The sequence below is a fragment of the Micromys minutus genome, assembly GCF_963924665.1.
Source record: "Micromys minutus genome assembly, chromosome: 4".
Lineage (NCBI taxonomy): Eukaryota > Metazoa > Chordata > Mammalia > Rodentia > Muridae > Micromys > Micromys minutus.
This window is the reverse complement of record NC_137973.1, coordinates 63,661,826-63,688,268: the sequence shown is the minus strand read 5'-3', so window position 1 is coordinate 63,688,268 and position 26,443 is coordinate 63,661,826. Positions and strand designations below refer to the sequence as shown.

General features: G+C 47.0%; 1 protein-coding gene across 1 annotated transcript in view; it reads left to right on the top strand.

Moving 5' to 3' along the window:
- Nucleotides 1–25,132, top strand: part of HADH (hydroxyacyl-CoA dehydrogenase) — a 31,533-nt gene extending 6,401 nt beyond the window's left edge. Inside the window, exons 2-8 of the mRNA XM_080916458.1 lie at nucleotides 9,056–9,184; nucleotides 11,020–11,177; nucleotides 14,576–14,702; nucleotides 16,321–16,410; nucleotides 17,910–17,982; nucleotides 22,950–23,066; nucleotides 24,318–25,132. Of these exons, the coding sequence (XP_080772584.1) occupies nucleotides 9,056–9,184; nucleotides 11,020–11,177; nucleotides 14,576–14,702; nucleotides 16,321–16,410; nucleotides 17,910–17,982; nucleotides 22,950–23,066; nucleotides 24,318–24,436 (813 nt within the window). The 3' untranslated portion in view covers nucleotides 24,437–25,132. The remainder of the gene's footprint in view (nucleotides 1–9,055; nucleotides 9,185–11,019; nucleotides 11,178–14,575; nucleotides 14,703–16,320; nucleotides 16,411–17,909; nucleotides 17,983–22,949; nucleotides 23,067–24,317) is intronic.
- Nucleotides 25,133–26,443: the final 1,311 nt, after the last annotated feature.

Below are 26,443 nucleotides of genomic sequence, written 5' to 3'. Positions count from 1 at the left end.
CCTGGCAGACAGGAACAGACAGCAGGGTTTCTTTGATAAAGCGGCCATGACACATTGACCGGCTAGACTAGCTAAACACAGTCCACTTGGAAATCACAGGCGTGGCGGTCAGAGGGCAGAGAGCAGGGCTTTCTCTTTAGGCAGCACCCAGTGTTTGCCCCACTATTTTTCCCTCACCAGCATCCCGGACACCAGCAGTGGAAAAACCCATCCTCCGCTCACGGAAATAGTCTCTGTTTTCAGCTCATTTCTCTCTCCTTACTGTTGTTTGCAAGCTAATGCTGTGATGTCTCACATTTCTAAAACACGTGAAAGTTTTCCAAGGTTGCTGTAAAGGTTTCTAATAGCAAAAGGCAGTTATGGTTTCTTAAACACTCATTTCTAAAATAGCTTACAAATCAAGGCTTTTAAAAAGATCTGTCACCCCAGTGTTGTGATTAGGAAGTAGCTCTCCTGTGCTGAGTGGCAGGTAAGATGAGGTTGTTGCCTGTTGTGGTAAATATTAAAAAAGAGTCTGTTGCTACTGCTCCCTCGGTCTCACTCCCCAGGAACCTCTCCAGCGTGGAACTGGGCACCAGTCCCACATGGCCTCTACAGCCCAGTAAACTCATGACTCAACAATCAATAACTTATCAAACAGATTTATATGTTAAATTCTCAATCCACAATAGAACCAAACAATACATTCACTGCCAGTTAATAAAGATATAAACTGCCCGCCTAGACAAGAGAAAACTGAGCTAGTTCACCTTGATCTGAACCATCTTCCTCTGCCGCCTCCATCTTGAATCCCCTTCTTCTCCTCCTCTCCTTTTTCCTAGACTCCCATTCCCCACCTCACCTACCCTTCCTTCTCATCCAATGATAGGCTTCACCTTATCCTGGACCTGTCTTGTTGCATAATGACTTCATCCTACAGTTGCCCTGGAGAAACCCATTGTCCATTGTCTGCTGGGGAAGAAACACAGGTGGGGCTGACTAAGCATGTAAGAAAGCTGACTGCCTGCTCGCTCTGTCCAGAACGGGCTGACAAGTTACATTCTTTATAAATTGTATTTCTTGGGGCTAAAGAGATGGAGCAATGGCGAAGATCACTTGTTCTTTCCTAGAGCTCAGCACCCACATCCTGTGGCTCATAATCAACTCGAACTCAAGCTTTCATACTGTCTTCTGGCCTCAGCAGCCACCTGGATATATGTGGCATATGCATAGACAGGCACATACACAGAGACACATTAAAAAATTGTTTTGCTTTCCTTTTTGATAGAGAATGGAGCAGGGATCTGAGGCTGAATCCAAGACCTTCCAACGCTGAAGGTGGGCTCTGTTCCTGAGCTTCATCCTTGGCCCGAGGAAACTTTTTATTTATTTACTATATATATATTTCAGCAGAGTTTCAGCTAATGAAGACATTGTAAACATAGATTGTAAATACAAGGGTTAATAGAGGCGTCGAGGAAGAGCGCAGGCTGCACAGAGAACACGGGTAGCAGTTCTTAAAGAAGACTCTCCAGAAAAAAAAAAAAACCAAACAACTTTAGACACTTAAAAGGTAATATGACATATAGAATGTACTCTATTGATAAAGAAAAAGGGACATTAAAGTTTGTGTGTGGGGCAAGATGACTGCTCTTCCAGAGAGGTTCTGAGTTCAATTCCCAGGTGGCTCACAACCATCTGTAATGGGATCCAATGCCCTCTTATGGTGTGTCTGAAGATAGATACAGTGTACTCACATGCACACAATAAATAAATCTTTTAAAACATTTATTTAAAAAAAATGTGTGTGTGGGGGGACAGATGGCACATATTGCTCTGCATATATGGAATTTACAATTACTGGAAATTATAGTTGTCCTGTGACCATTAATTCAGCACAGATGGGATGGCGCCCCAGTAGCCCCTACCTAATCATGGCTTCCTATTGACTGGCTACGTCTTGTGCAGGCAAAAGCTGTAAGTTCATGACTGCAGTGGGAGTTAGAAGATGCCAGTCCTAAAGAGTCTCTATTTATTTCAGAAGGAAGGCAGCGATTGTCCAAAGCAATGATTGCGACCAAGTTCAGAGGGGGCAGTTAACGAGCTTAACACGTCTTTCTCACAGGAGCATCCATTGTGCTATTCTCCATCCTAGTGCCGCATCACAGGAGCTTCCTGTGCAAACCGCAGCCACGCGATGGGCGGATGGGTACTGCTCACATAGCTTCAGAGAGAAAGGCCTGTGAGTCTTAGGAGCTTTCTGAACCTCTGAGTCTTTACGTTTTTGTGAGTTTCCCAATCCTTAGTTTCTCTTCTCTCAGGAGTGCATGTTTCTGTCCAGAGGAAACAGATGCAGGTTCTTATGACAAATAGGTTTGTTTGTATTCCATGGTGGTAAATGATAAAACAAACAGCCGTACACATATGTTTTATGCACTTGTGACATACTGAATTCTTTCTTGTTTCTTAGGGTATTTGTAAAGTAAGAGGTTTATCTGTGTGTGTTTTTGAAACTGTTAAGAGTCTCCATAAGGATCCAAATTCACTCACTCTAGAAGCCAAGTATTTTATCTATGACCTTTGATCATTAGTGGAGGGCATTGCTGGTAGGTAGCCTCTGTGCTTTATCCAAACCATGGAGACTTCTGGATCCCTACTCTGCAGGTTGACTGAAGACTCCACTGCACCTCTTCATTTTTCCTTAGCTCTCAGTGAAACGTGCAGCTGAATACTGTGACGAAAGACTTAATCACAAGAAGGATTTGAGGCTTTCCAGAAGACTGACTGACCAATCATACTGTACCTGAGGCCTCAGCAGTGGGAAAGGACAACTCTCAGAAGAGCGAGTGAATGGACAGGGAATTAGATGGAATAGGGGTTGTACTGGCTGGTTTTGTGTCAACTTGACACAAGCTGGAGTTATCACAGAGAAAGAAGCCTCAGTTGAGGAAGTGCCTCCATGAGATCCAGTGTAAGGCATTTTCTCCACTAGTGATCAAGGAGGGGGGGCCCAGCCCATTGTGGGTGGTGCCATTCCTGGGCTGGTAGACCTGGGTTCTATAAGAAACCAAGCTGAGCAAGCCAGGGGAAGCAAGCCAGTAAGTAACATCCCTCCATGGCTTCTGCATCAGCTCCTGCTTCCTGACCTGCTTGAGTTCCAGTCCTGACTTCCTTTGGTGATGAACAGCAATGTGGAACTATAAACTTGCTCCCTAACTTGCTTCTTGGTCATGATGTTTGTGCAGGAGTAGAAACCCTGACTAAGACAGGGGTGTTGGGGCTTGGTGTGGGGAGGTTGGGAGCAGGATGTTTGGTTGATATAGAAACTTTAAGAGAACTGTAGTTCATGTTTCATATGTGGAGACTTGGCTGTTTGGTGCAGGATATGATATGAGCCTGTGGAGACAATGTCTGAAGGACGCCATCAGAAGATAAAACAAGCCTCTTCTGAGAGTAATGAAGGTGGGAAGCCCAAATGAAAAGCCATTGCTAAAGTAATATGGCCCTAAAAGTATAGAATGTAAGTTGTTTCACATTGTGGAAAGGGGATTGTTGAGCCATGATAATTATGTTCAGTTTAAATGTGTGCGTGATATTAAAAGTCAGCATGTACCTTTATTAACAGTTGATCTCCTGGTGTGATGGTTCGAATGGGAATGTCCCTCATAAGGCTCCTGTATTTGTTGTCAGCCTGATGAGTTCCAGAATCACCTGAGGGCCTCTGAACATGCCTGTGGGGAGAATAGGTTCCTTATGGTGGGAAGACCCACCATAAAGTGGGAGGCTCCATTCCCTAGGCTTGGTTTGTGGACTGCATAGAAAGGAGAAATCAAGCCAATCATTTTCATTTGTTGCTTTCTGCTTCCGGACTAGGACACGTGTGAGCGGCTGCTTCAGCACCCTACTGTGACCTCTCAGAAACAAGCCCTTCCTGACTTAAGCTGCTTTATCACAGCAATGAGAGAAGTAACTCATGATACACAACGTTTCTTGAACTTTGGTCTTGATAAGGACATTTTATACTTAGGTGGTTTTTTTTTTTTTTTTTTTTTTTTTTTGGTTTTTTGGTTTTGTTTTTTTAATCAGTGGTTCTGGATTAAATGTCAGCATGCTGTGGGTGTTCTTTTTTTCAGCATCCATGAGATTTGAGACATTAGTGTCTTCTCTTCTTTACATGCACTGTTATTTGTGCCAGATGACATCACAACCCCTCTTTGAGTAACATCTTGTTATAGGTTGAAGTGGGAGAATGGATGTTGTGGGCATGTGATAAAATAGCACCTGCCAGGCTTATGGACCCACAGTGACCTGCACCCACACAGAGTAAAATGGGCTTGGACTTCTGAAGTAGCTTCTCTCACGGAGCCTGGAGCTCGCCAAGCAGGCTAGACTAGCCAACCAGTGAGTCCTAGGGATCCTCCTGTCTCCACCTCCCGAGACATCTGGCTTCTTATAAGGGTGTTGGGAGTCTGAACTCCGGTCCTCTTGCTTTTCTGGTGAGCATATTATCAAGTCCCTAGCCCTGAAAAGTAATTTTGGCTTTTACCATAATTGTGTTTGATTGAAGCCTTATGGTTATAGACCTGTTACTTTAATTAACGTATGTGTTACATGACAAGACTTTCTGGGCAGAAGCAACACACGTGTCTATTCAACTCAAGTAGAAAACCCACAACAGACAAGTACAGATGCCATCAAAGTCCAAGTTGATGAGTCCATGAGTTGTATTGGGGTTACTTACAGGAATATGGGTGGATGGTTACTTACAAGCACAGAGACGACTGAGAGAAAGCTGCATCACCAGCCTTCCCCAGACTGGATGACAGCACTCAAAGCTACAAATCTGGTTCTAGAACAGCTAGGGCTACACAGAGAAACCCTGTCTACCAAAACCAAAGCCAAAACCAAAACAAACAAAACCAGAAAAAACAAAGCCAGGAACTGGGAACATACTGCACCACCTCCAGGCGGTTCAGGGGGTTGCAGAGTGTTCTTTCCAAGTGCCTCAATTGGCCTAACCCTCCTCCAGGCAGCTTTCCTGGGTTTTGTTCTTCCAGGCAATTGCTCTTGAGAGTTGCCTTTGCAGCTTAGGTCTGCTGCATCGGAGAGAAGACTCTGTGCTTTTATTGTTTATTCTGGGAGAGAGGCCTGGAGAATCTGATCAGTTTCAGGGACTTCCTGAAGCTAGTTTGAGTTGTTTACTTTCCAGTTTAAGGAGCTTCCTGCAGAATAGCATGTTTTTAATCTGGGAGGAAACTGTCACACAACACTCATAAAGTTTCAGTTTTCTTCATGTATCAAATGAAACAGTAAGATAAATTTCCTAAGCACCTTTAAAATGTATTGGAGCATCAGTGGGAGAACTGATTTGTTATTGTTATTCAGGAGGACCTTTTAGTGATACTGTTACCAAGCCTACAATAGCAGGGCACCTCATCTGAAACCTAGCAAAAAGTGCTCCAGGACATCCCTCGGATATGGTTATAATAACTGGGAAGGTGGTTTTCTAGAAATATCACCTATGGTCTCACCCCAAGTGAGACTAATTTCCTTAAGGATTCTTTTTCTGCTTGAAAGAGAATATACATTTAGTTTATATTTTATAAATGCTACTTTGTAACAGTTGTGTATTGAAGGCTGATTATTTCAGCGGCTAGTCCAAGTGTCATGTGTGCCTCCAACTGGATTACTGGAAGACAGGTCCTGGAGCCAGTCTCAGAACTGAAATCCTGGCCTCAGGGCTTGAGTGGTTGTGGTCCAGTGTCTCAGTCTCTTTTGTATTGCTGCTGCTTTAGTATTACTGCATCTTTTGCAAAATAGCTATTGCTTGCTTCACCAGACTGGTTGGATTAGTCTTGGGAAATAGTCTTGGGAGAATGCAGCCTTGATCCTGGCACTAAGTAGGCTCCCAGTACCTTCCGGTTCTCATTACATTTTTCTTCTTTTTTAAAGTGTTCATGTTTTTGCTATTGATCAAGAGTAGGTATCGAAAGTTACTTACATGGGCTTGCAGAAAAGATACAAGCACACCGATAATTCCAGAAGAAGCATCCTGGGCTCCCAGGAGGCCCGGGCTGCATAGCCGTACTTAAAGTTGTCTGATGGGTCAGGCTTGTCTACCGTGAGAATCACGCAACATCTCTGGATTTCGTTGGAGCAAGAGCCAGAATGCCTGCTCCAGCATCCATCTCTGTGGTAACATACTTAGATTGCTGTACCAGTAACAAAAATGGGAACCCATATGTGGAGTGGAAGAAACACGGGCCCCATAACCCCATGGCTATTTTATGAAGCAGGTGATATGTACCAGGCCATATGTTGTTTGTGGGCCTGGCTTTGATGCTGACAAAGATGATTAAGACATGACGTTGCTCTCAAGTAGTTGCTGGCCTGTGTGTCTCTTGGGTACATCTGTGGAAGTGACTCTATGAACATTTAGAGGTGATAGTCTTGGTACCTACCTCCTCCTGTGTCTTATAGACAAAATGGGAAATAAGTCCGTGATTTATTCACACAGAGTCACCCTGATGGGATCACATATGTATTTCATGCTCTCAGAACATTGCCAGGAGATTTAGCTTCCTTGTGACCAAGCTGAATTTGACCAGTTGTCTGCACACAGGAACGCCTGCAGCTTTCTTTTGCTGTGCTTCAAGTGTGAGACTAGCAGGGCACCTCATCTGAAACCCTAGCTCCTTGTCATCGGTCAGATGTGGTTATAGTAACAGGGAAGGTGGTTTTCTAGAAAAATCGCCTGCGATCTCACCCCAAGTGAGACTCACGTCCATAAGGATCGGTGCTTGCTCCCTGAAATGCTGGGCCATTCTGGGCTTGCTGGTAGACAGGAGGCTTCATCACGGCTGGCTTGCTGCTTTGATGAATGAGATTAGAAACTCCCTATGTAAGAGACTGTCACCAGCGTCACTCTTTGTGGCTGTTCCATCAGCTTCGGCACTGGCTGGTGCCGTGACTATTTAAGTCCCCTCAATTCTAAGAGCTGAAAGAACCCAAGCAGCTTCCTGCTGGAGAGCAAGAGGGGGGATATGGGTTCAGAGTTCGGGAATCCTGTTTGGCACCTCGAGGACTTCTCTAGAGCAAAAGTCAAGAGAAAAAACTATGTGAGAACCACTTGTTTCAAACGCCACAGGGGTCTGTGACAGAGGAGACAAAAGCAAAAGGTTCAAGGCAGCTCTTTGTGGTCCCCACATTGAGAGACCACGAGCCTCTATTGGTGGCCATCACTCCTGCCTGTCAAGTTGATGTCTCACAATGGCCAAACACAGAGCAGGCCTGTTGCCTGCCTGGCCTTACCAGGATCTTGAGATTTATTAAATTCTGTTAATGTTTCTCTACTAGCCCTTCCCCCACATGCTTTGGTAATTCTCTGGGAGGACACACATACAGTCAGCCGTATGGTGGCCACTGGCTACTGCAAAGGCATAAAGTCCAAGTAAGAAAAGAGGAAGGACAATGGGTATGCCAGGTGTCAGGTAAGAGCTGGCAAGGGTCTTCCCTGTCCCCTCACCGCCACATTGAACCTGTGCAGCTCCCCCAGCAGAGAGATGTTACAAACCTTGTAAAAAGCTGTCTAGAGATGCTCTAGCTAGACGCTTGGCGTCTGGGAGCTTTACTGAGGGCCGACTGTGATGTCATCTGATACCCACACATTCCAGCACTGCACTGTCTCGGGAGAGCTTCATTGTCAGAGAACTCCTCCAAACCCACATTCCAGAGGTCATCCCAGGGTCAGCTTTGCGAGCAACCTTCCTAAAGACCTCAGACCTGAGTCTGCTGTGGTCGTTCCCGTCTGTACTGTTTCTGAAGTTGCTCCGCCCGGTCACCTCGAACTCACTGAATTAGAGACTCAGATTTGTGCATGATCGGAGTTGTTGACTCTTGGCTGGAGAAACGCTGGCCCGGGTCCTCAGGAGTTCTGCTTGGGAAAATGGTTTGGCGTTACGCTGACAACTGAGGTCACTGTGTGCTTCTGTCTTTTATCAAGATGACTTGTCCTTCTTGCTCCATCCTGATCTGTCTGTTGCTCTGTCTCAGCAGCTTTTCCTTTCTTTGTTTCCCAGATAATGGGATATTGAAGCTACCCACAGGCCCGGCAGGCTCTGACCTGTATGGCTGAGTGGGAGAATTCCTAGGTGCATTTGTCAATTTAAGCCCGCATTTCAACATTCCAAACTTGACACAGCATTGGAAATCTGGCTTTGGGATTTGAACCTGCTTCCTTGCTCATCTGTTTCTGTCTCATTCTCTCTGTGTTTTCTGCTTTGAGGTTTAGCTGCATGGCTTCAAGAATCTTACATGATAACAGTGGTTTTCACCTTCTGGTTACTCCTGGGCACTGGTTACTGCAGCCAGCCTCTGTCCACACCACCGGTGCCCACCTGTCCTAAAGCAGTGGCTCTGGGGAGTACTCTGGCTTCCTGGGGCTGGCTGTCACATGTCACAGTGGTAGTGGTAGTCAGTGTGTCCTGCTCTTGCCTTGAGCTGAAAATTTGTGTTTAGGTTACTCAATAGTCTTTTTTTGTCCCAACAAACTCCGTGTTCTTTGGTCTTTGTTGGGGCTTTTGGCAAACCGGTGTCAGTCAACCTGACCCCGACAGAGTATAAACCAGGCTGGTTGTTTGTGAACTTGGGGCACAGCTTCACAAATATACCTGTGTCCCAGGGACATCGCCCACCCAGGTGGGAATGGAGGAGGCAGGAAATGTGGAATTCCTGTCCCCCAAAACTGGCTAATTATCATAGACTCTGCTCTAAGTTTTGGGGACAAGATCTTCACTGGCCTGGTTATTAGAATTTTAAGCTTCACCTACTTTTGCTTTAAGGGACACACACACACACACACACACACACACACACACACACACACACACGCACACACAAGGTGTGTTATGTGAGAATTTGTTGTATGATTTAGGACCGTCTCAGGCACGATGTATGTGTCCGACACTGGCTGATAATTATGTCTGTGATCTATTCTGACTGGAATAGTAGTTGAAGCCACGTGGAACATGAAACTGATTCTTTTTCTTTTTTCTTAAAACTTTTTTTTTAAATGTAGGTAGCTGCAGCAACTGGCCATACAGTGGTATTAGTGGACCAAGCAGAAGACATCCTGGCAAAATCCAAGAAGGGAATTGAGGAGAGCCTAAAGAGAATGGCTAAGAAGAAGTTCACAGAAAACCCTAAGGTAAGTTCCTGTCAGTTTTGTGTGTCTGAACATCAGTGCCTGCGTGTCCCTGTCACATGTATTACACATACAGGTAGAGTCATGTTGGGGTGACCCTTGACTACAAACTTAGTTTTTTGCTACTTCATAACTGTGTTTTTGCTACTGCTGGGAATCATAATGTAGGTATCTGATAGGCAGGATATTGGACATGTGACTCCTGTGAAAGGGTCGTTTCATGACTTCCCAGAGGAGTCATGACCCACAGGTTGAGAACCACCGATTTGGACCAATGTATCTTGCCACCAAACCCCGCCTTTAGGCTGTTAGAAAGCAGGAGTCAGCCATTTTGCTGTTGGGGAGGTTCTAACATTAGATGGCTTGTGCATCTGCCGAGTTCGATGTAAGATGCAGGGAGAGGAAACAAGGAACGTTGTGTTCTGCCGTAAAGAGAGGTGAGAATGAAACAGGCAGATATTTTTGGTATTTGTAAGGTAAAAACCGAAATGCTTTACTAAGCAAAATGCTTTGGATGTGTGGGCACAGCTAGGGCCAACTGAGAAAAATAGCTAATGTGTTCAAACTTCAAAAATTAGTAGAAATTAAATTTTATTTTTCTCATTGCTAAGACAGAATAACTGGATAAATCTGATAAAGGAAGTGTTTATTCCGCCTTACAGTGCTAATCCCAACTAGTTGCATTTTGTATTTACTGTGAGTAATGCAGCAATAAATGCGAATATGCAGGGATCGTTGTGATATGTTTTCAGTATTTGTGACGAACCTCTATACTGTCTTGTGGAGATACATAATGGTCCCCCCCTTTCCCACAACCTCGGGACATTTGTTTTCTTGGTGGTGGCTATTCTAACTGGGAAGCCATTTAAAAAGAAACATTTATTGGCAATTTTGATGTGTTTTGAAAACTGTTCTGGGCAACGATCAACCTGATTCCAGAAACACAACAAAGCTTAAGGCGCGACCACACACAAACTCTTTCACAGAGTTCACGGGACCACAGGGGCGGAGTCTAGAGCTAAAAGGCCTAGAATTTAGTGTGGTCTCTGACCATTAGCACAAGGTCTGCAGGCCATCTCCCCTGAGGGTAGGTAGGTGCCGGTCTAGGGAGGGAAGAGTCTGGGATAATTCTGAAGAATTTGGGTAGGGTCTGCCTCTATAGCAAAATCTGGGTGAGGTCTGCCTCCACAGAGGGGGAAAAGGCCCCAGGCTATTAACAAAATCCTCTCTCAGCTTTCGGAATGGAATGCAGGTATCTGATTTTATCTCTTCCATCGAGGAGACACCCCTGCGTAATTAACGTTCCCCACCTCTCTTGGTGTTTCTCTTGGTTAAGGACCTCTAACTGCCTTATGATTTTTACTGTGGTTGGTATTATATATAAACTTAAGGTTTGCCATTTTAGCCACTCGCTGTTTCATTAGCGTGTGATTTCTGTGTTCCATCATGATGTTTTTATACACAGACCACATTTGCTCAGTTATACTCTCTGGCCTCCACCTCAGCACTTTTAAATTCGGTGGCATTGGTTATATTTGTGTGTGTGTGTGTGATTCTAATGTTTCATGATTTTGAACAGAAATTGTATTCATTGAGTGGAAACTTTTCACTCTGGCCCCTCCCCTAGTAAACAGATGGTAATTACTATTGGGTGTGTCCACAAGCTAACCTTTGCCCTGTTGTCTGGGAGCACAGAAATGCTCCTGTCTCAGCGAGGGGAGGAGTTTTCCAGTCTCAGTTCCAAGTGATTTCTGTTGGGTCTCGGGGGGGGGGGGGGGGGGGGGGGGTCCCCTTGCCTGCAGAGCCCGGCGAACGCTCTCTTCTTCTTGTCTGCCCAGGCTGGGGACGAGTTTGTGGAGAAGACCATGAGCTGCCTTTCAACCAGCACCGACGCAGCGTCCGTGGTGCACAGCACAGACCTGGTGGTAGAGGCCATCGTGGAGAACCTGAAGTTGAAGAATGAGCTGTTCCAGAGGCTGGACAAGTTCGCTGCAGAGTACATAACCGAATTTTTTGGTTGGATTCTGAAAGCTCCTTCTGGCTCTTAAGCTTCCCTTCCTGACAGTAGGCTACCTCTCCGCTACCTAACACCTCTGTCTTCGACAGGGCTTCTATTGTGAAGAGACACCATGACCACGATAACTCTTACGAAAGAAAATTTTTAGTTGGGGCTGGCTTATAGTTCAGAGGGTTAGTCCATCATGGTGGGAAGCATGGTGGCACACAAGCCTGAGGTGCTGCAGAGGTACCAGAGACTTTCTTGTCAGGATCTTCAGACAGCAGGAAGAGGAGCCACTAGGCATCACTTCCTCCTCTAAGGCCACACCTTCTCCTTTAAGGCCACACCTCCTCCCCTAAGGCCACACCTCCTCTAAGGCCACACCTTCTCCTCTAAGGCCACACCTCCTCCTCTAAGGCCACACCTCCGATAATCCACTCTTGAGTGAATAGGAGCTATTTGCATTCAAACCTCTGTCATTCAGGATCCTGAGAGGGGCAGCAGGCTTGGCCAGGAACAAAAGAGACCTCAGGCAGTGTGGTAGGCACAGGGAGAACAGACTCTCTGGGGGCAGCTTTTATAAGACAGTTCATTAACTGTGGGGAGCAACAGCTACTTAAACCTTTGGGGAGTAGGTAGCCACTTATGGGGTGAGTCTACATCATTGGCCTAGGTCAAAACGCAGGGATGTCTCATTTACATAAGGGGGAATTCCAGGTGCTGCTGGACATGACCTTAAAAGCCAAGAGGAAGTTTAACCTGGCTCCTGGGCTATGTGACCTCCTCTAGGGGGCAAATGTGAGGGCACTGGGCTGTGTGTCCGGGGATACACACAGACCTGGCAGGGGAGAAGTGACTCTACTCCTGCCAATCTCAGGATGAGCTTCCCAGGGTTTGGACATGTCTCAACCCTGCTCTTGCTCTGGGCCGGCTCACCGCAGCGCCATGGCTCCCTAGACCCACAAACCTCCATGACCTCTTCGCAGAAGATCTACTGGGTTTCCTCTGATCCTTGTCCATGGTTAACTGGAAGATCTGCCCAGTGTCACACTGTGTGCTTCCTGCAGCCACTGTGGGGCTCAGGGAAATTCTTAAATAAACGTTTGCTAGGAGGTCGGAGTGGACCAGACAGAATGGTTTGACTGAAGGCAAAGCCCCTCTGTGCCATTTTAAAAGAATATTTATTTATTTATTATTCATATGAGTACACTATAGCTGTCTTCAGCCACACCAGAAGAGAGGGCATCAGATGTCATTCATTATGAATGGTTGAGAGCCACCATGTGGTTGCTGGAACTTGAACTCAGGACCTCTGGAAGAGCAGTCAGTGCTCTTGACCGCTGAGCCATGTTTTCAATTTTATTTGGGTTTAACTGCAACCCCCTGGAGGGCATTCAGTGAGCAGCGAGTCTTCCCCAGACTTCCTGGAGGGGGGGGCAGGAAAGACAGCCACATCGGGTTCATGGAGGAGTCGCCAGGCTTGTAAGATTATATGAAATACTGTGGGGTCACAATCTAGGGCCCCTGTTAATGTTTGACTCTTAGCTTTTGGCAGTTATGACGGTCGACCAGTTAACTGATGTGTGTTTGTACTTACATGGTGTGTCTATGGCCCCTGCTCTACTTGGCCACACTTCTTGGTTAGATCTGAACGGAGTAATGTTACAAGCAAAAGCAGTTCTTAGAGAAACACCAGGGACCTGTGGCTGAAGGAAACACTTGCAGATCAGCTTATGGGGCTGTGAATCCTCGTGGCTGGGAGGCCCTGCCATCTTCTTGTCCCCTGTCCAGAACTCTGCTGGTCATGTGCCTTTAGCGCTTCAGAAACATGACAAAGAGGACGCCTCTGGTACTGGGGTTTGTCTCGCAAGCACAGAGCTTGGCAGGCAAGGTCTACAAAAAGCTGACCTTCACTGTTCTCCTTAAGCAGTTTGGCCTTGGTGCCACTGTCACCTAGTGGCCGTGATCAGTCCGATGGCCCCCCTGGTATCAGTGGAGAGCCATGAGCGGATGGGGGTGGGGCAGTCTGGAGGCTAGGCTGGTACCGCCACTTCCTCTCTGCCTGACCTTGGGGTGTTCCAAGGCTCACAGCCTGTGATTTAAAGGGTCTTGAGGTAGAAAATGTCGAAGGCGTTCCCAGTTGCTACCTTGGATTTTTAAAAAGCCTGCCCCAGAGGTTGAGAAAAGTCAATCTGCTAGTGCCATGAAAGCACATGGTCTACACACACTTACCAAAGACTGTCCTCTGCTGTATAGTCCAAGGTGACAGCTCCCAACTCGCAATTCTCCTGCCTCAGTCACCCATGTACTAGGTGTACATGCCTGTGGGAACTCCCAGGCTTCTCTCCACATTATTGATTTCTTTTTGCCCCAGCTGTTTTTTTTTTTCAGCCTGCCCACTCCCCACCCCCGACTTTGGTCAGGAACCCCATAGAGAATATGGTCAGAAAGAGCCACCGTCCTTGGGTACTAGGACCAGATCCAACTGTGATTAAGGGCACCTGTTGATTTCTTAGTTATCCACAAGGTGGCGCTATAGGAACGGGATTTGCCTTGGTGCCTTTGGCACCCTCACTTTATGCTGGTCTTAAATTAAATTTTGAGAAGAAAAGAATTGGATTTGGTCTCTGTCAATATGAGATCTGTAGGTTGATTAGTTAGGGTTTTATGCACATAAAATAACACAGAGAAAGTGCTTTTTCAGGATAGCCTGTAAGCAGAGGTCTGTGGTGTGTGTGTGTGTGTGTGTGTGTGTGTGTGTGTGTGTATACACTCCTTCCCCAGGTTGTCTGTGACTAAACTTCCCTTTTGGCCATGTTCAAAGCAGTGTGTTTTCTTTTTTTAATGATTTATTTCTTTTATTATATATAAGTACACTGTATCATCTTCAGACACACCAGAAGAGGGAATCAGATCTCATCACAGATGGTTGTGAGCCATCATGTGGTTGCCAGGATTTGAACTCAGGACCTCTGGAAGAACAGTCAGTGCTCTTAACCACTGAGCCATCTCTCCAGCCCAGCAGTGTGTTTTCATTTTTATTCTTGTCTAATGACCAAGTTAAAGCTTTGCACCAGAGGGAGAACTGTCCCACGCTCCTGAGGGCTCAGCTGTTTTCTCTGAAGATTGTTTAGTTTCCTGTGTCCGATCTTCATGTGCTATCTGATAGTCTCCCCACTAACAGCTACCTCCTCTTTCCTTCGAGTATCGTGAAAATCAACTAACACATAGTTTCTAAGAATTCAGGAGAGCCCAGTGATTATGCTTTGCGAGCTGGTAACTTCAGATGTGGGGATTAAATGAAAATGCAATCATTTGATTTCAGCCTCTCTGTAGATGGGCTGACCATGGGCCCGGGACTCATCCTGCCTCTCCACCGGTTCTTCTCTCCACAGACACACCATCTTTGCCAGCAACACATCTTCTTTACAGATCACGAGCATAGCCAATGCCACCACCAGACAAGACCGATTTGCTGGCCTCCACTTTTTCAACCCCGTCCCCATGATGAAGCTTGTGGAGGTCAGTGGACACCTGGTCCTTATTTTGTATGAAACTTAACTGGAAACAAAAAACCTTTGTATTTCTGCTGTCACAATTGTCCTCTTCTGGGAAGAAGGAAGGAAGGAAGGAAAGAAGGAAGAGGCAGTTCATATCTACTTTGTTTCTTTATGTGCCTGTCTTTGTCAGTGACTTGCTTGTGTGGGGCCAATGGCAGTGCTGACAGGGACAATCAGACTGGGAGGGACAAGGGTCACTGACATGGAGAGGGGCGGGAGGGCCGTACACCTTCGTACAGTGTTGCTGAGGTCAGCTTGCTCCAAGCTGGGGATGTAGTTCTTGTCTGACTGGTGTTCTAGCGTGTCTGTCACTCCTGGTGTGAATCCTGGCCCCAGGCAGCAGTCTTTTGCTACTGTCCCCGTGAGACACAGCTCCACGCTGTGATCAGAGCTGTTAGAAGCAGCTTCCTGCAGCCGTGAGCCTACCAACCTCAAAGGTGAGTGTAGAGGGTAGGGCCAGGCAGGGCTTGCCGCCTTCCTCTTTGGGGTGCTGGGAAACTCAGCTGAGGGAGATGGAGTCAGGATAGACAGTATGCACTTGACGCGTGGTGGCTTGCCCTTTATAGGGGTTAATTAGAGGGTCTCTGGGAAGCAACTGCCATTAAAGCAGCGTTTGCTCTGAGGTTGTGGAGTTATTGCCGTGCGAAGTGTGGGGGATGCTGCCCAGTGGAGCCAGGCAAACCTCCGGACACTAGCTACGGCTCTCTGGGGGTTGTTTCTGGCTGCCTTCTCTGCCAGCCCTTTGCCTCTGTCCAGTGGGTCCCCATCATAAGCCTATCTTATCAGTTCCGGCCGCTCCGTTTCCACTTTTTCTCAAGTGGCAGGTCTAATCTGTCTGCAGGGGAATTTTCCTGTCCTGTGACCTGGTTCCTCTGGCCTTCTAGGCTATTAAAGAAGTAGAAAATGGGCTGGAGAGGCGGCTCAGTGGTTAGGAGCACCAACTTTCTCTTCTAAAAGATCCGGGTTCAATTCCCCTCACGCACATGACGGTTCCTGTAACTCTAGTCCCAGGGGATACCACAGTGTCTTTGGCCTGTGTGGGCCGGGCGTATGGGCAGGCTAAACACCTGTACGCACAAATCAGATATTTATAAAGGAGGTGAGCAGTGAAAAGAGGAGTCGTGGGAGGTGGAGGATGCAGAAAGTTGCAAAGTTCGTTCAGCACTCGGTGATTGTCAGCTGTAGTTGCTAGGTTACGCATGTCTGTGTTCTGCACGTAGTACGCACTCTGCGGCGTTACTGAGAAGAGCAAAAATCCTTTCAGCTTCGTCTTCTTGAGCCCCACCACCGCATACTTGAGTTTTAACCCTGGGTTTGTATATCCTGCAGACTCCGGTGTCTTGCATGGACTGTCGGGTTAACACTTTGTTGCTGGCTTGAGATGTCTACTGTGCTGAAACTGCAGGCGTTGTGTGTGTGTGAATGTGTGAGTGTGAGTGTGTGTGTGAGTGTGTGTGTGTCTGTGTGAGTGTGTGTGTGAGCGTGTGTGAGAGTGTGTGTGTAGAGCCTTTGATTCAGTTTCCTTAAACCATTCTACCGCTTCTCTGTCTTCTCCATGACCCCCTGCTTTTCCTTCCCAGGTCATTAAGACACCAATGACTAGCCAGAAGACATTTGAATCGCTGGTCGACTTTTGTAAAACCTTGGGAAAGCATCCCGTTTCCTGCAAGGTAGAGTGTGGGTAATGTTTATGTCTGTTTCCCATCACTATAGTGAAATGCCCGAGCTAGGGAACTGTGAAGGTGGGGCTGGTGAAGTTGTTTCTTGGCTTGGCACTCTAGAGCTTCGGGGGCAGGGTGCCAGCATTGGTTGAGCTTGAGGGAAAATGTGCTGAAATAAACAGATCAACCGGTAATGCTGCGGTGGATTTTCAAGTAATAAACTACAGTTGGGTGTGTCCTGCTGCAAACATTTGGAAACACTGTAGATCTCCTTCCTATATCGGAATCACGTAACAGGCTGCACACCTGTAGGATGGCTGTGAATTATGTTCTTCAGGGCCCCGGGGACAGATGCCCTGTGTCCCTAACAGGAGCATCTTGTTACATGGTACATAGCTACATCTACTGTCTTTTGCGGAAGCATTTCTGATCCTTGTTCTTTGTGGCTGCTATATTGTCTGGAAATCCCTCCTCTAAAGCTTGAATAACTAACTCAGACGGGCTCCCAGAAGCCCCAGGATATCACACACGGAGCCTCCTCCATTCTCTGATGAGACCACCTTGGCCCCTAAAGTTGCTGATTGCTGCTCTGATGAATGAGCAGGTCCAGGAGAACCCCAACTTTGTGCACTTTCACCCCACCTCCACCCCAGCCACTACCTTCTTGCACTTTTGTGCTTTGTAATACAATCACTATTTTCTACCTTAATAGAGAGTCCATGGGAAAGCACATGCGTAACAGCCCCCCGCTATGGCTAAACTGAACTATTCAGGTGACTTAAAAGAACAAGACAAAACTATGTGGTTTTGGTTTTTAAGATTTATTTATTTATTATAGATAAATACACTGTTGCGGTCTAACACACCAGAAGAGGGCATCAGATCTCATTACAGATGGTTGTGAGCCACCATCTGGTTGCTAGGAATTGAACTCAGGACCAATGGTCTTAGCCACTGAGCCATCTCTCCAGCCCACTTAGGAATATTTAGGAAAGCAAACACGTGATATCAACCACAACAGTGAGATGGCGTGGCCAAAGCGAGTCGACAGTGACTTATTTGTCAGACTCTGGATGATGCAGAGTTTGTGAGAACAGAAAGGCTGTGAGGTCAGGCTAGAGCTGATGGGCATCTCTGCCCAGTGGAGACAGAGGCAGGTGTGCTTAGTGAAGGGCCATGTGGACCCAGGATGTTGCCATGGTGGTCAGTTAGTTTGGCGCGCGGTTGGGTTAGCTCTGTGATACACTGAGATATTCCAGGGCTGGCTCCAGGGAACCTGGCTATGTCACTTCTTGGGCGAGTGCTTAAGACTGCAGTGATTCCTGAGAGGGAAGTTGAGGGTACGAAGGGGAAAGATGCCTTACAGGACAGTGAGGAACTTCACAGCACATTTCAAAGATACGATGACCGAGGGCTGGCAGCAGAATCCGGGGCAAGGAGTGGCCCATACCAAACAGAAGGTCAAGCTTGATGAAAGGTCACGTGTCTTTTTCTCTCCCCTGCAACAGGACACTCCTGGATTTATTGTGAACCGTCTCTTGGTGCCATACCTCATAGAAGCCATCAGACTACATGAGCGAGGTACCTGTCGCAGGCCAGGCGAAGGCCTGCAGCTCTCGGGCTGTGCACTGAGGATGGGTGGGCTGTGCAGAGTGGGGGTGGGCCCAAGATTGCTTCCCAGCACTCATGTTAGGCACCTCACACCTGCCCGTAACTCCAGCCTCAGGGGATCTGAAATCTCTTCTCAGCTCATGAGCACACACATGCATGATGCATCACACACATACGCTCACACACACACACACACACACACACACACACACACACACTACAAATAGTAAGAGTTTACTGCTTTCAAAATAGATAGTAATGGGAAAATAACCAGGAGATGGGAGATGAATGGTGGAGATAAGACATGGTAAAGGCGTTGTCTCAATCGGGAAAAAATAGGAAGCACTGTTTTATACCTTGTGATCTGAAACGTGCTCCTTCTCTTAGAGAGAGAGAGAGAGAGAGAGAGAGAGAGAGAGAGAGAGAGACAGAGACAGAGAGAGACAGAGACAGAGACAGAGACAGAGAGAGAGTGTGTGTGTCTTGTACACACCTGCATATCATGTCATGGTACGTGTGCAGTGGGGAAGACAGTTTTGTGGGGTTAGTTCTCGCCCATCTTTATGCATTTTCTGAGGGAAACCCAGGTCTCCAGGCTCGCCTGGCACGTGCTTTTACTTGCTGAGCCATCTGCAGAGCCCTACAATATCCCCTTCTAAGGTTGACGAAGACTGACTTTGCCTGCTGTAGAAACAGAACCCCCAGGGCCTGGTCCACGGTGAGGATGGGTGCACACTCCCCCTGCCTGCCTGTTTCTGGGGGAGGGGACAGTGTGAAAGCAGACAAGCTGCAGGGACCCAGCAATGCAACTGCCGTGAGAGACTTTGTTTACAAACACTGTCAAGAGTGCTATTTTCCAAACAGAGCATTTACCCCAGCCCTTCCCAGCAGATAAAAGCATGTTTGCCTCCTCAGAACTGGCTTTAAATATCAAACTGGCCCCCGTGCTTTATGGAAGCAGTTGCCTACTTCTACTCCAAGATCAAACCAACACTTCTCTGTTTATCTTCAACAAATGTGCCTGATTACACCACAGAGAAAGTCTGTGGCATTTTGGCTTACCTTGAAAGCCATTTGGGGTTCTCTCTCTCTCTCTCTCTCTCTCTCTCTCTCTCTCTCTGTGTGTGTGTGTGTGTGTGTGTGTGTGTGTGTGTCTGTCTCTGTCTCTCTGTCTCTCTCTGTCTCTCTCTGTCTCTCTCTCTCTCTCTCTCTCTCTCTCACACACACACACACACACACACCAAACACACACATAAATGTAATGTTTCAGATTGTAGCACCTCCTCATGGAGGTTTTCTGAAAAACCATGTCCTTTGATACCGCTCCCATGTGCCAAGCATCCGGTGCTAAGTTGAACACCATTTTCTTCATGTCCGTTGCCCCTCGGCGTTAGCCACCTTTTCTGTTGCCTCAGGAAAGGCAGGACCTGGCTCCGGGGGATGATTTTAGTTTGTTCTTGTTTCCCTGGGTGGCCTGTCATTGCTGGTCCTGTGGCCTTTCTCATGGTAGTTTTCTGGATCCTTTGTCAGAATGTCTGTCCTGAAGTTGCTAAGTGCCATGTGGGTGTGTTTGCAGCATCTTACCCTGTGGTCTGGACTCCACTGTAATGTTCCTTTGCCACTTGGTATTCAGTTGGCCAGCTCTGAGGCGTGCTTAGGCGCATGCCCACTCTGGGCTCAGCGTTGTATTGAAGCCTTTAGATGCCCCCACCGTTGGTCTCCACCGGTCACTTTTGATGCCCCGCTGTCAGTCCTGTTCCTCTTCTCTCTCAGCCCCTCCTCCTCCCACCAGGCCACCATACTGAGGCTCAGCCACGCTGCTCTCCTGGTGACGACGTGGTTTCTCAGGTCTGTCTCCTACACCATGCTTGCGGAGAAAGTGTACGTTGCCAAGAAAGTGGAGGAGACACCGTTCCGTTTCTCTCTGTGCTCTCTGCTGAGGCCTGGCTTCTGCTGGGGGCTCTGGCTTTGTGTCCTAGCGTCCTAGCTCCTTCGGGGAGAATTTTTCTGTTCTACGCTATTGATGCACGGGGTGTGTGTGTGTGTGTGTGTGTGTGTCCCTGCCGGTTGGTAAATGCTGTTTTGATAATAGAGACTGTAGAAGCATGGCTGGGAAACTATTTAGGCAAGGGTTCAGAGAGCTGAGCAGCTGCTAATATACCCCGAGTGCCCACTATACCTCTCATACCCTGTAGAAAGAGTCATAAAGGGTCACTGTATTTCTGACCTCGGACAGTCTCCTGCGTCTAGGCCTTCACTGTGCCTTTTCCAGCTGGGTGCTGTCCCTTGCTTCCTTGCTTCAGACCTGGCCTGGTGGGTACCGTGAAGTCCCTGCTCTGAGGGCCAGGGTGGTATAGGCTTGGGAAGCTGGTGCGTGCGGTTAGCTTAGGAAGGTTGTGCTGTAGGAGCCTGGGAAGTCATGAACGTACCTTCTAGTCACTGTAGGACTCTTCCACCTCACTCCTGGACTCTGCCGTTGCCTCCACATACGTCCTTCCGTCTTTCCCAGAGCCCCACTTGCTGTCCCTGAAACCTAAACGGGGCATGATCTGTCATCGCTCTCTCCGTTAGCTCTCCCTCAGGACCGTTTGCCTCCCCTCCCTTTGGCACAACACATCTGATTTCTCCAGCTGTCCCCTCTCCTGGGGCATGGTCAGGGTCCTCGTCTCTATGTCCCCAGCAGCTCGCTCCAGAGTGGTGATCCGACCATCTGTAAAGGAAGGAATTTCTGACAGGCCTCCTCTCCTTGCTGGTCCCTGGAGCTGGATCTTCTGCTGGCAATGTTGAGACTGGCCAGGAGATGGCGCCAGAGAGCCGGAGAAGGATTCAACTATTGGAGGCAGGTCCCTGGCCTCAGGCATCAAGGTTGGGGAGGGGGTGAGGTTCCAGGGGAAGCCTCGCCTCATGTCTCATTATCCTGAGTAAAGTTAGGGGTCACATACTGGGGGGCGGGGGGGGCGAGAGAGAGTGAAGCAGGGCTTTGTGGGCACCTCCAGAGTTTGGGTCTAAAGCATGCCACGTGTAACTAAACTCCCTCTTGGCCAACATCTTCTACATGTTGCTTTTCTGTCTTTTTTTCTTTGTCTATTTACTTGATTTGCTTAAGACAGATTTTTATTTTTTGTTGTCGTTGTTTTGTTTTAAGTTGTGCTAACTTTGTATACAAGTAATGATTTTTAAAAAATACTTTGTATAGTTCAATAATTTTTGGAAACAATAATAATTCTCAAGTGAGGGTCTGCATTGGGGATTATAATCTTGCCTTTGGCTTTGACTGTGGGTTTGATTAAATGGCTTTAAGTCAGGTTAGAGGCTGTTAGATTTCTGTCCCCAGGGCATTCTTTTGAGAGGACACTGCCTGTTTAAATGAGCTGTCAGTAAGACTGACAACTGTGGGGACACACAGGGATGATGGGTGTCCTGGCTCCCCGTCCCTGGACCGCAGGGTGTGCGTAGGGGTTTGGGGAGGGGTTCTGATTGGTGCCATCTGAATAGAAGCCTAGAGGAAGGAAAAGGCTAAGGCCTGAAGGTGTAGAAGGCTACTGTCCCAGGCCTGGCCATGGCATGTAGGAAGCAGTTCAGGAGCAGGAGCCTGTAAAGGTCTTTAGCATCACGTGTCTCCATATCCCCAACGATGCATGTTCGAGCTGTGTAGTCAGAGTCCTGTACACGAATCGTCTCATGTCTTCTGCGCATGTGCAGTAGCATCTGTCTGCGGTGCCCTTCCGGCTCCTTTGAGATTCTTTTCACCCTTCAGAACCTGGGCCTCAGGGGCGGAGGGCTGAGCTGGTGACGTCTGAGTGGCTCTGTTCATCTTTGCTTGTACGTCGTGAGCCGGTTTGACGCTGCAGTATTTGCTCCTCCTCCTTCCGTGACATCACCAGTAGCTAGCACGCTTTGCCCTTGTCTTGTTCCAAGTGTCCAGTGCGCGGTACATAATAGTTACAATAACTCAGTGGTGAAACACTAGTTTAGCATGCTTGTGACGTGGACTTGATGCCCCACCCTGCCGGGAGGGCTCGAAAGAGAAAATGGGGTGAGCAAGGCCACCTGGTGAGGTTCGTATGTGTGACTATTTTTACATTCTTAGTACCTAAAATCCAAAGTATGATCTCTTAGAAGCCTTTAATTCTAATTTCTTAAAGATTTATTTATTTATTTACTTACTTACTTATTTACTGTGTCTCTTAGAATGACAGGAAGGAACTGTAAACGCTTAAACACTTCTCCCAACTTAACATGACTTTGAAAACTGCCCTTAGGAATGGATAGCAAGTGGACCATGGTGGTCCTATCTGTTTAGGCTGTCCTCAAGCAGCTGCCTTGACTGTGTGAATACAGGCCCAGGAGAAGGTTCCTTTGTAAAACAGGAAATTAAAAAAAACAATACATATGCAGCACATAAACAGGAACCGAAACATGCATGAGTTTGTGTGTGTGCATGTATGTATGTGTGTGTACATGTGTGCATGGGTGTATATGTGCTTATGTATGTATATGCATGTGTACATGTGAGTATGTGTATATATTTATATGTATGAATATGTGTATGTGTATACGTGTGTGCGTGCGTGCGTGTGTGTGAGGGGGGTTAGGAAGCCCGTTTATGAAAGGAAACTGTAATATTAAATGGCATTTCTGTGAAGGACTCTGGACTTGGGACATCTGAAACTGTTAGGGAGACAGGGCTCCCAGGCTTGTCACGAACTGGGCAGCAGGGTCTAGAAGCTTCTTCAGTTGTTGCAATTGATTTGAAAAGCTCATGACCAGTGTAGCATGTGATCTGAGACAGCAATCTTTACCCACACCAGGAACATGGACTTTTAGACATTTTCTGACCGTGTGTGTCTTATAAAGTCCTGGTGGTTCTAGGGGTGACTTGGGGATGGGGAGAGCTGGAGAAAGGTGGTGGAGACGCGGGGCCCCTGTCTCTGCAGGTGATGCATCTAAGGAAGACATCGATACAGCAATGAAACTGGGAGCTGGGTATCCCATGGGTCCATTCGAGCTTCTTGACTATGTTGGACTGGATACTACAAAGTTCATCTTAGATGGTAGGTTTTAATCCTTCTCTTTGTTTTTCCCACTTGGCTGAATTGTAGACCTGTCAGTTGTAATGTCAATTAAGAAACAATTACATAAAATCTTAAGACTTTTCAAAATCCTGCCTAACCTAGTCTATCTCATGTTACTGTGACCAAATGCCTGAGGAAGGATACTTTATAAAGGAAAAAAAAAAAAAAAGAGTTGTGTGTCTCTTGGTTCTGATATCTAGAGATGCTCCAAATGGCAGGGTGATACTCCTGGCTTGTCACAACGTGGCAGAGAGGCAAAGCAGCCAAATAGAGAAGGGTCTTAGGTGTGGGTATGGGATGCCCCTGGTTTGTAACTGTCTACCCTCTCAAAAGCAACTAGATTTAACCCACCCCTGAGAACATTACGGGTCCTCTTCTGTGGGTAGAATCCTGGAAGTACCTTTTCAGGCCTCAACTCTTGAAGAAGGATCCACTCTTTTCTATACTGCTACACTGAGAATCAAGATTTCAGCTCACCAGCCTTTGGGGCACACAGCAAACCCAGCCATGGTGGCAGGCTAGAGATTCACACTGATGGACGGCTGAGAAGGAGCGCTTAGCAGGACATCTGTTTTTCATTTGGACCCTACTATAGATCCATAGGTGTTTCTAATGTAACTCGGGTCCTGTGCTTCCTTTCGGTTCCCCTCCAATAGGTGTATCTTGAACAACCACAGTGCAAATCAAAAGTCAGGATCTGGACAGTGGTGCACTGTGTCACATCATCGTGAGCCAACATGTTACCTCCATTGCAGTCAAACTTATTGTTTTAAGCACAGTGGTTTTGAAGACAGCACAAATACAATGGTTAAGCTGGAATTCCGGAGTCATTTGTATTCTACTATATACTAAATACTGTAGCATTTCACCAAAAACCTTTAAATATTAGGGAGGAGAGGGCTTTAGTTGACTTAGGAAATTTGAAATTATATGAGGCTGCAGAAATACCTTTGGGAACAATCCAGGATTTAACATGGATCTGGGAAACGACCTTTGTAGTTTCTATTTGTGCTCTTGGGCCTTTGCCTTGGTTTGCAGGAAGTCCTGGGTAGCAAGGGGCCCTGCAATGGAGCTAGGCTTCTAGCAGCATGGGCAAAAGTGGCTTGCGCACTACAGGGTCAGCGTTGGCTGCACCAGTGAAGTTTGCTGGTTCACTGCATGGGTTCTGTGCCCCAGGCATGCCCTGAAAATGTCAAAACCAACGTGAACCTATGTTCTTCCTCTCAACAGGGTGGCATGAAATGGATCCAGAGAACCCCTTATTTCAGCCCAGTCCTTCCATGAATAATCTGGTGGCCCAGAAGAAGCTGGGCAAGAAGACTGGGGAAGGATTTTACAAATACAAGTGATTCCCTCAGCAGCACCTCCACCAGCCACGGGACAAGGATGAGCACGCTCTGGGCTGTGGTTTCTAGGCTTGCCGTGGGCTGCTCAGTGGGCCCTTTGCAGTCTCTCTGAAGTAATCTTTTGACAAGTTGCAGTAATGGGGTTCTTCCACTGAGTTCTAATTCTCTAGTTTAGTCTGTTCTCTTTGAATTTTTCTGAAAAGCATTATACCCTTAGTGCCTTGGAGCAAACATCTTTTTCCTGAACCTTGCCACTTTTTTGTAATAAGCTCCCATTAGTATCATCCACTCATGTCTTCTGAAAATAAGTATGCTGTGTTCATCAGTGTTGAATCCCAGGGACAGGAGCCATCCTGCCCACAGATGCACCCAAGGGCAGCAGCCAGTAACACCTTGCCTGCCTGGGAACATTTGCAGCCTGCAGCCTTGAGCCTTAGCCTACATTCTGAGCATGACAGTAAATGTTCTGTCTTTACCCGTCATCAGGACAGGACTCCTGGAGTGGTGGGCAGATACCTGTGAGCTTGGTTCTTGGGGAAAGGGCCATCTTGGGGGCCCGTTCACATCTTAACCATCGCTGTCTGTCTCTCTTGTTTCTTCAGGAGAAATCAGTGCCTATAAATTGACTCTACTAAAGTGCAACCTTTTAATCTGTAAACATTGGAGATGGGGATAAATAAACTCATATAACTTAAAATCATAAAACGCTTAAGTAATTATAAACACGGGCCCATCTTCTCTGACCTCTGGCTAGTACTGAAGTAACCACACAGGAGGGAGTGGTGGGGAACATGTGAGACCAGTCTGTGTCTGGCCCTTCCACGTTTCTTACCAGTCAGATGGTAAGAAGGGCACAGAGCAGTTTTTAAGAACATCTGTTTCTTCTTTGCCAACAAAGCCAACTAACGTAACATAAGATTCTTTTAATCACTGGGTTGACAGAGTGTCTTCTATGATAGGATGTGGAGTTGGAATGACATCAGAGGCCCTGAGGGGCAGTGGCTTCGTTAGCAAAGAGCTTGAGGGATGTGCCCAAGGTCATCCGATATTTACTAATAGGTTCCGAATCAGATCTAGATTTTTGATGATCAAGTGTAAAGAATGAATCTGAACATGTCAAATCTCAACTTTCAGATAGTCTATCCGCAGAACTGGTACGTAGGACGTAAGTTTTATCAGGATATTTTGGGTTTTCTTTTTCCTATTTTATGTGTGCTAAGAGAGAATTTATGAAGTTTTAATGCTTTGTGTTTATGGCAGAGTGAGAAAGTGCACACCTAATGCTTTGTGTGTATGGCAGAGTGAGAAAGTGCACACCTAATGCTTTGTGTGTATGGCAGAGTGAGAAAGTGCACACCTAATGCTTTGTGTGTATGGCAGAGTGAGAAAGTGCACACCTAATGCTTTGTATGGCAGAGTGAGAAAGTGCACACCTAATGCTTTGTGTGTATGGCAGAGTGAGAAAGTGCACACCTAATGCTTTGTGTGTATGGCAGAGTGAGAAAGTGCACACCTATATGCTTTGTGTGTATGGCAGAGTGAGAAAGTGCACACCTAATGCTTTGTGTGTATGGCAGAGTGAGAAAGTGCACACCTAATGCTTTGTATGGCAGAGTGAGAAAGTGCACACCTAATGCTTTGTGTGTATGGCAGAGTGAGAAAGTGCACACCTATATGCTTTGTGTGTATGGCAGAGTGAGAAAGTGCACACCTAATGCTTTGTGTGTATGGCAGAGTGAGAAAGTGCACACCTAATGCTTTGTGTGTATGGCAGAGTGAGAAAGTGCACACCTATATGCTTTGTGTGTATGGCAGAGTGAGAAAGTGCACACCTATATGCATTTCTGCCTCAGCAGCACCTGGCTGATGATTGGCTGATGATACTCTTACGTAGTGCCTGGTCCCGGGAGGGAGGCTCTGTGGGGGACTCTGCCCCACTGTTTCTGGGTCACCTGTGGTCTCACAGCTCTGCTTGTTCTCAGGCTAGCTCTTAACCTTTGCTGTGACCCC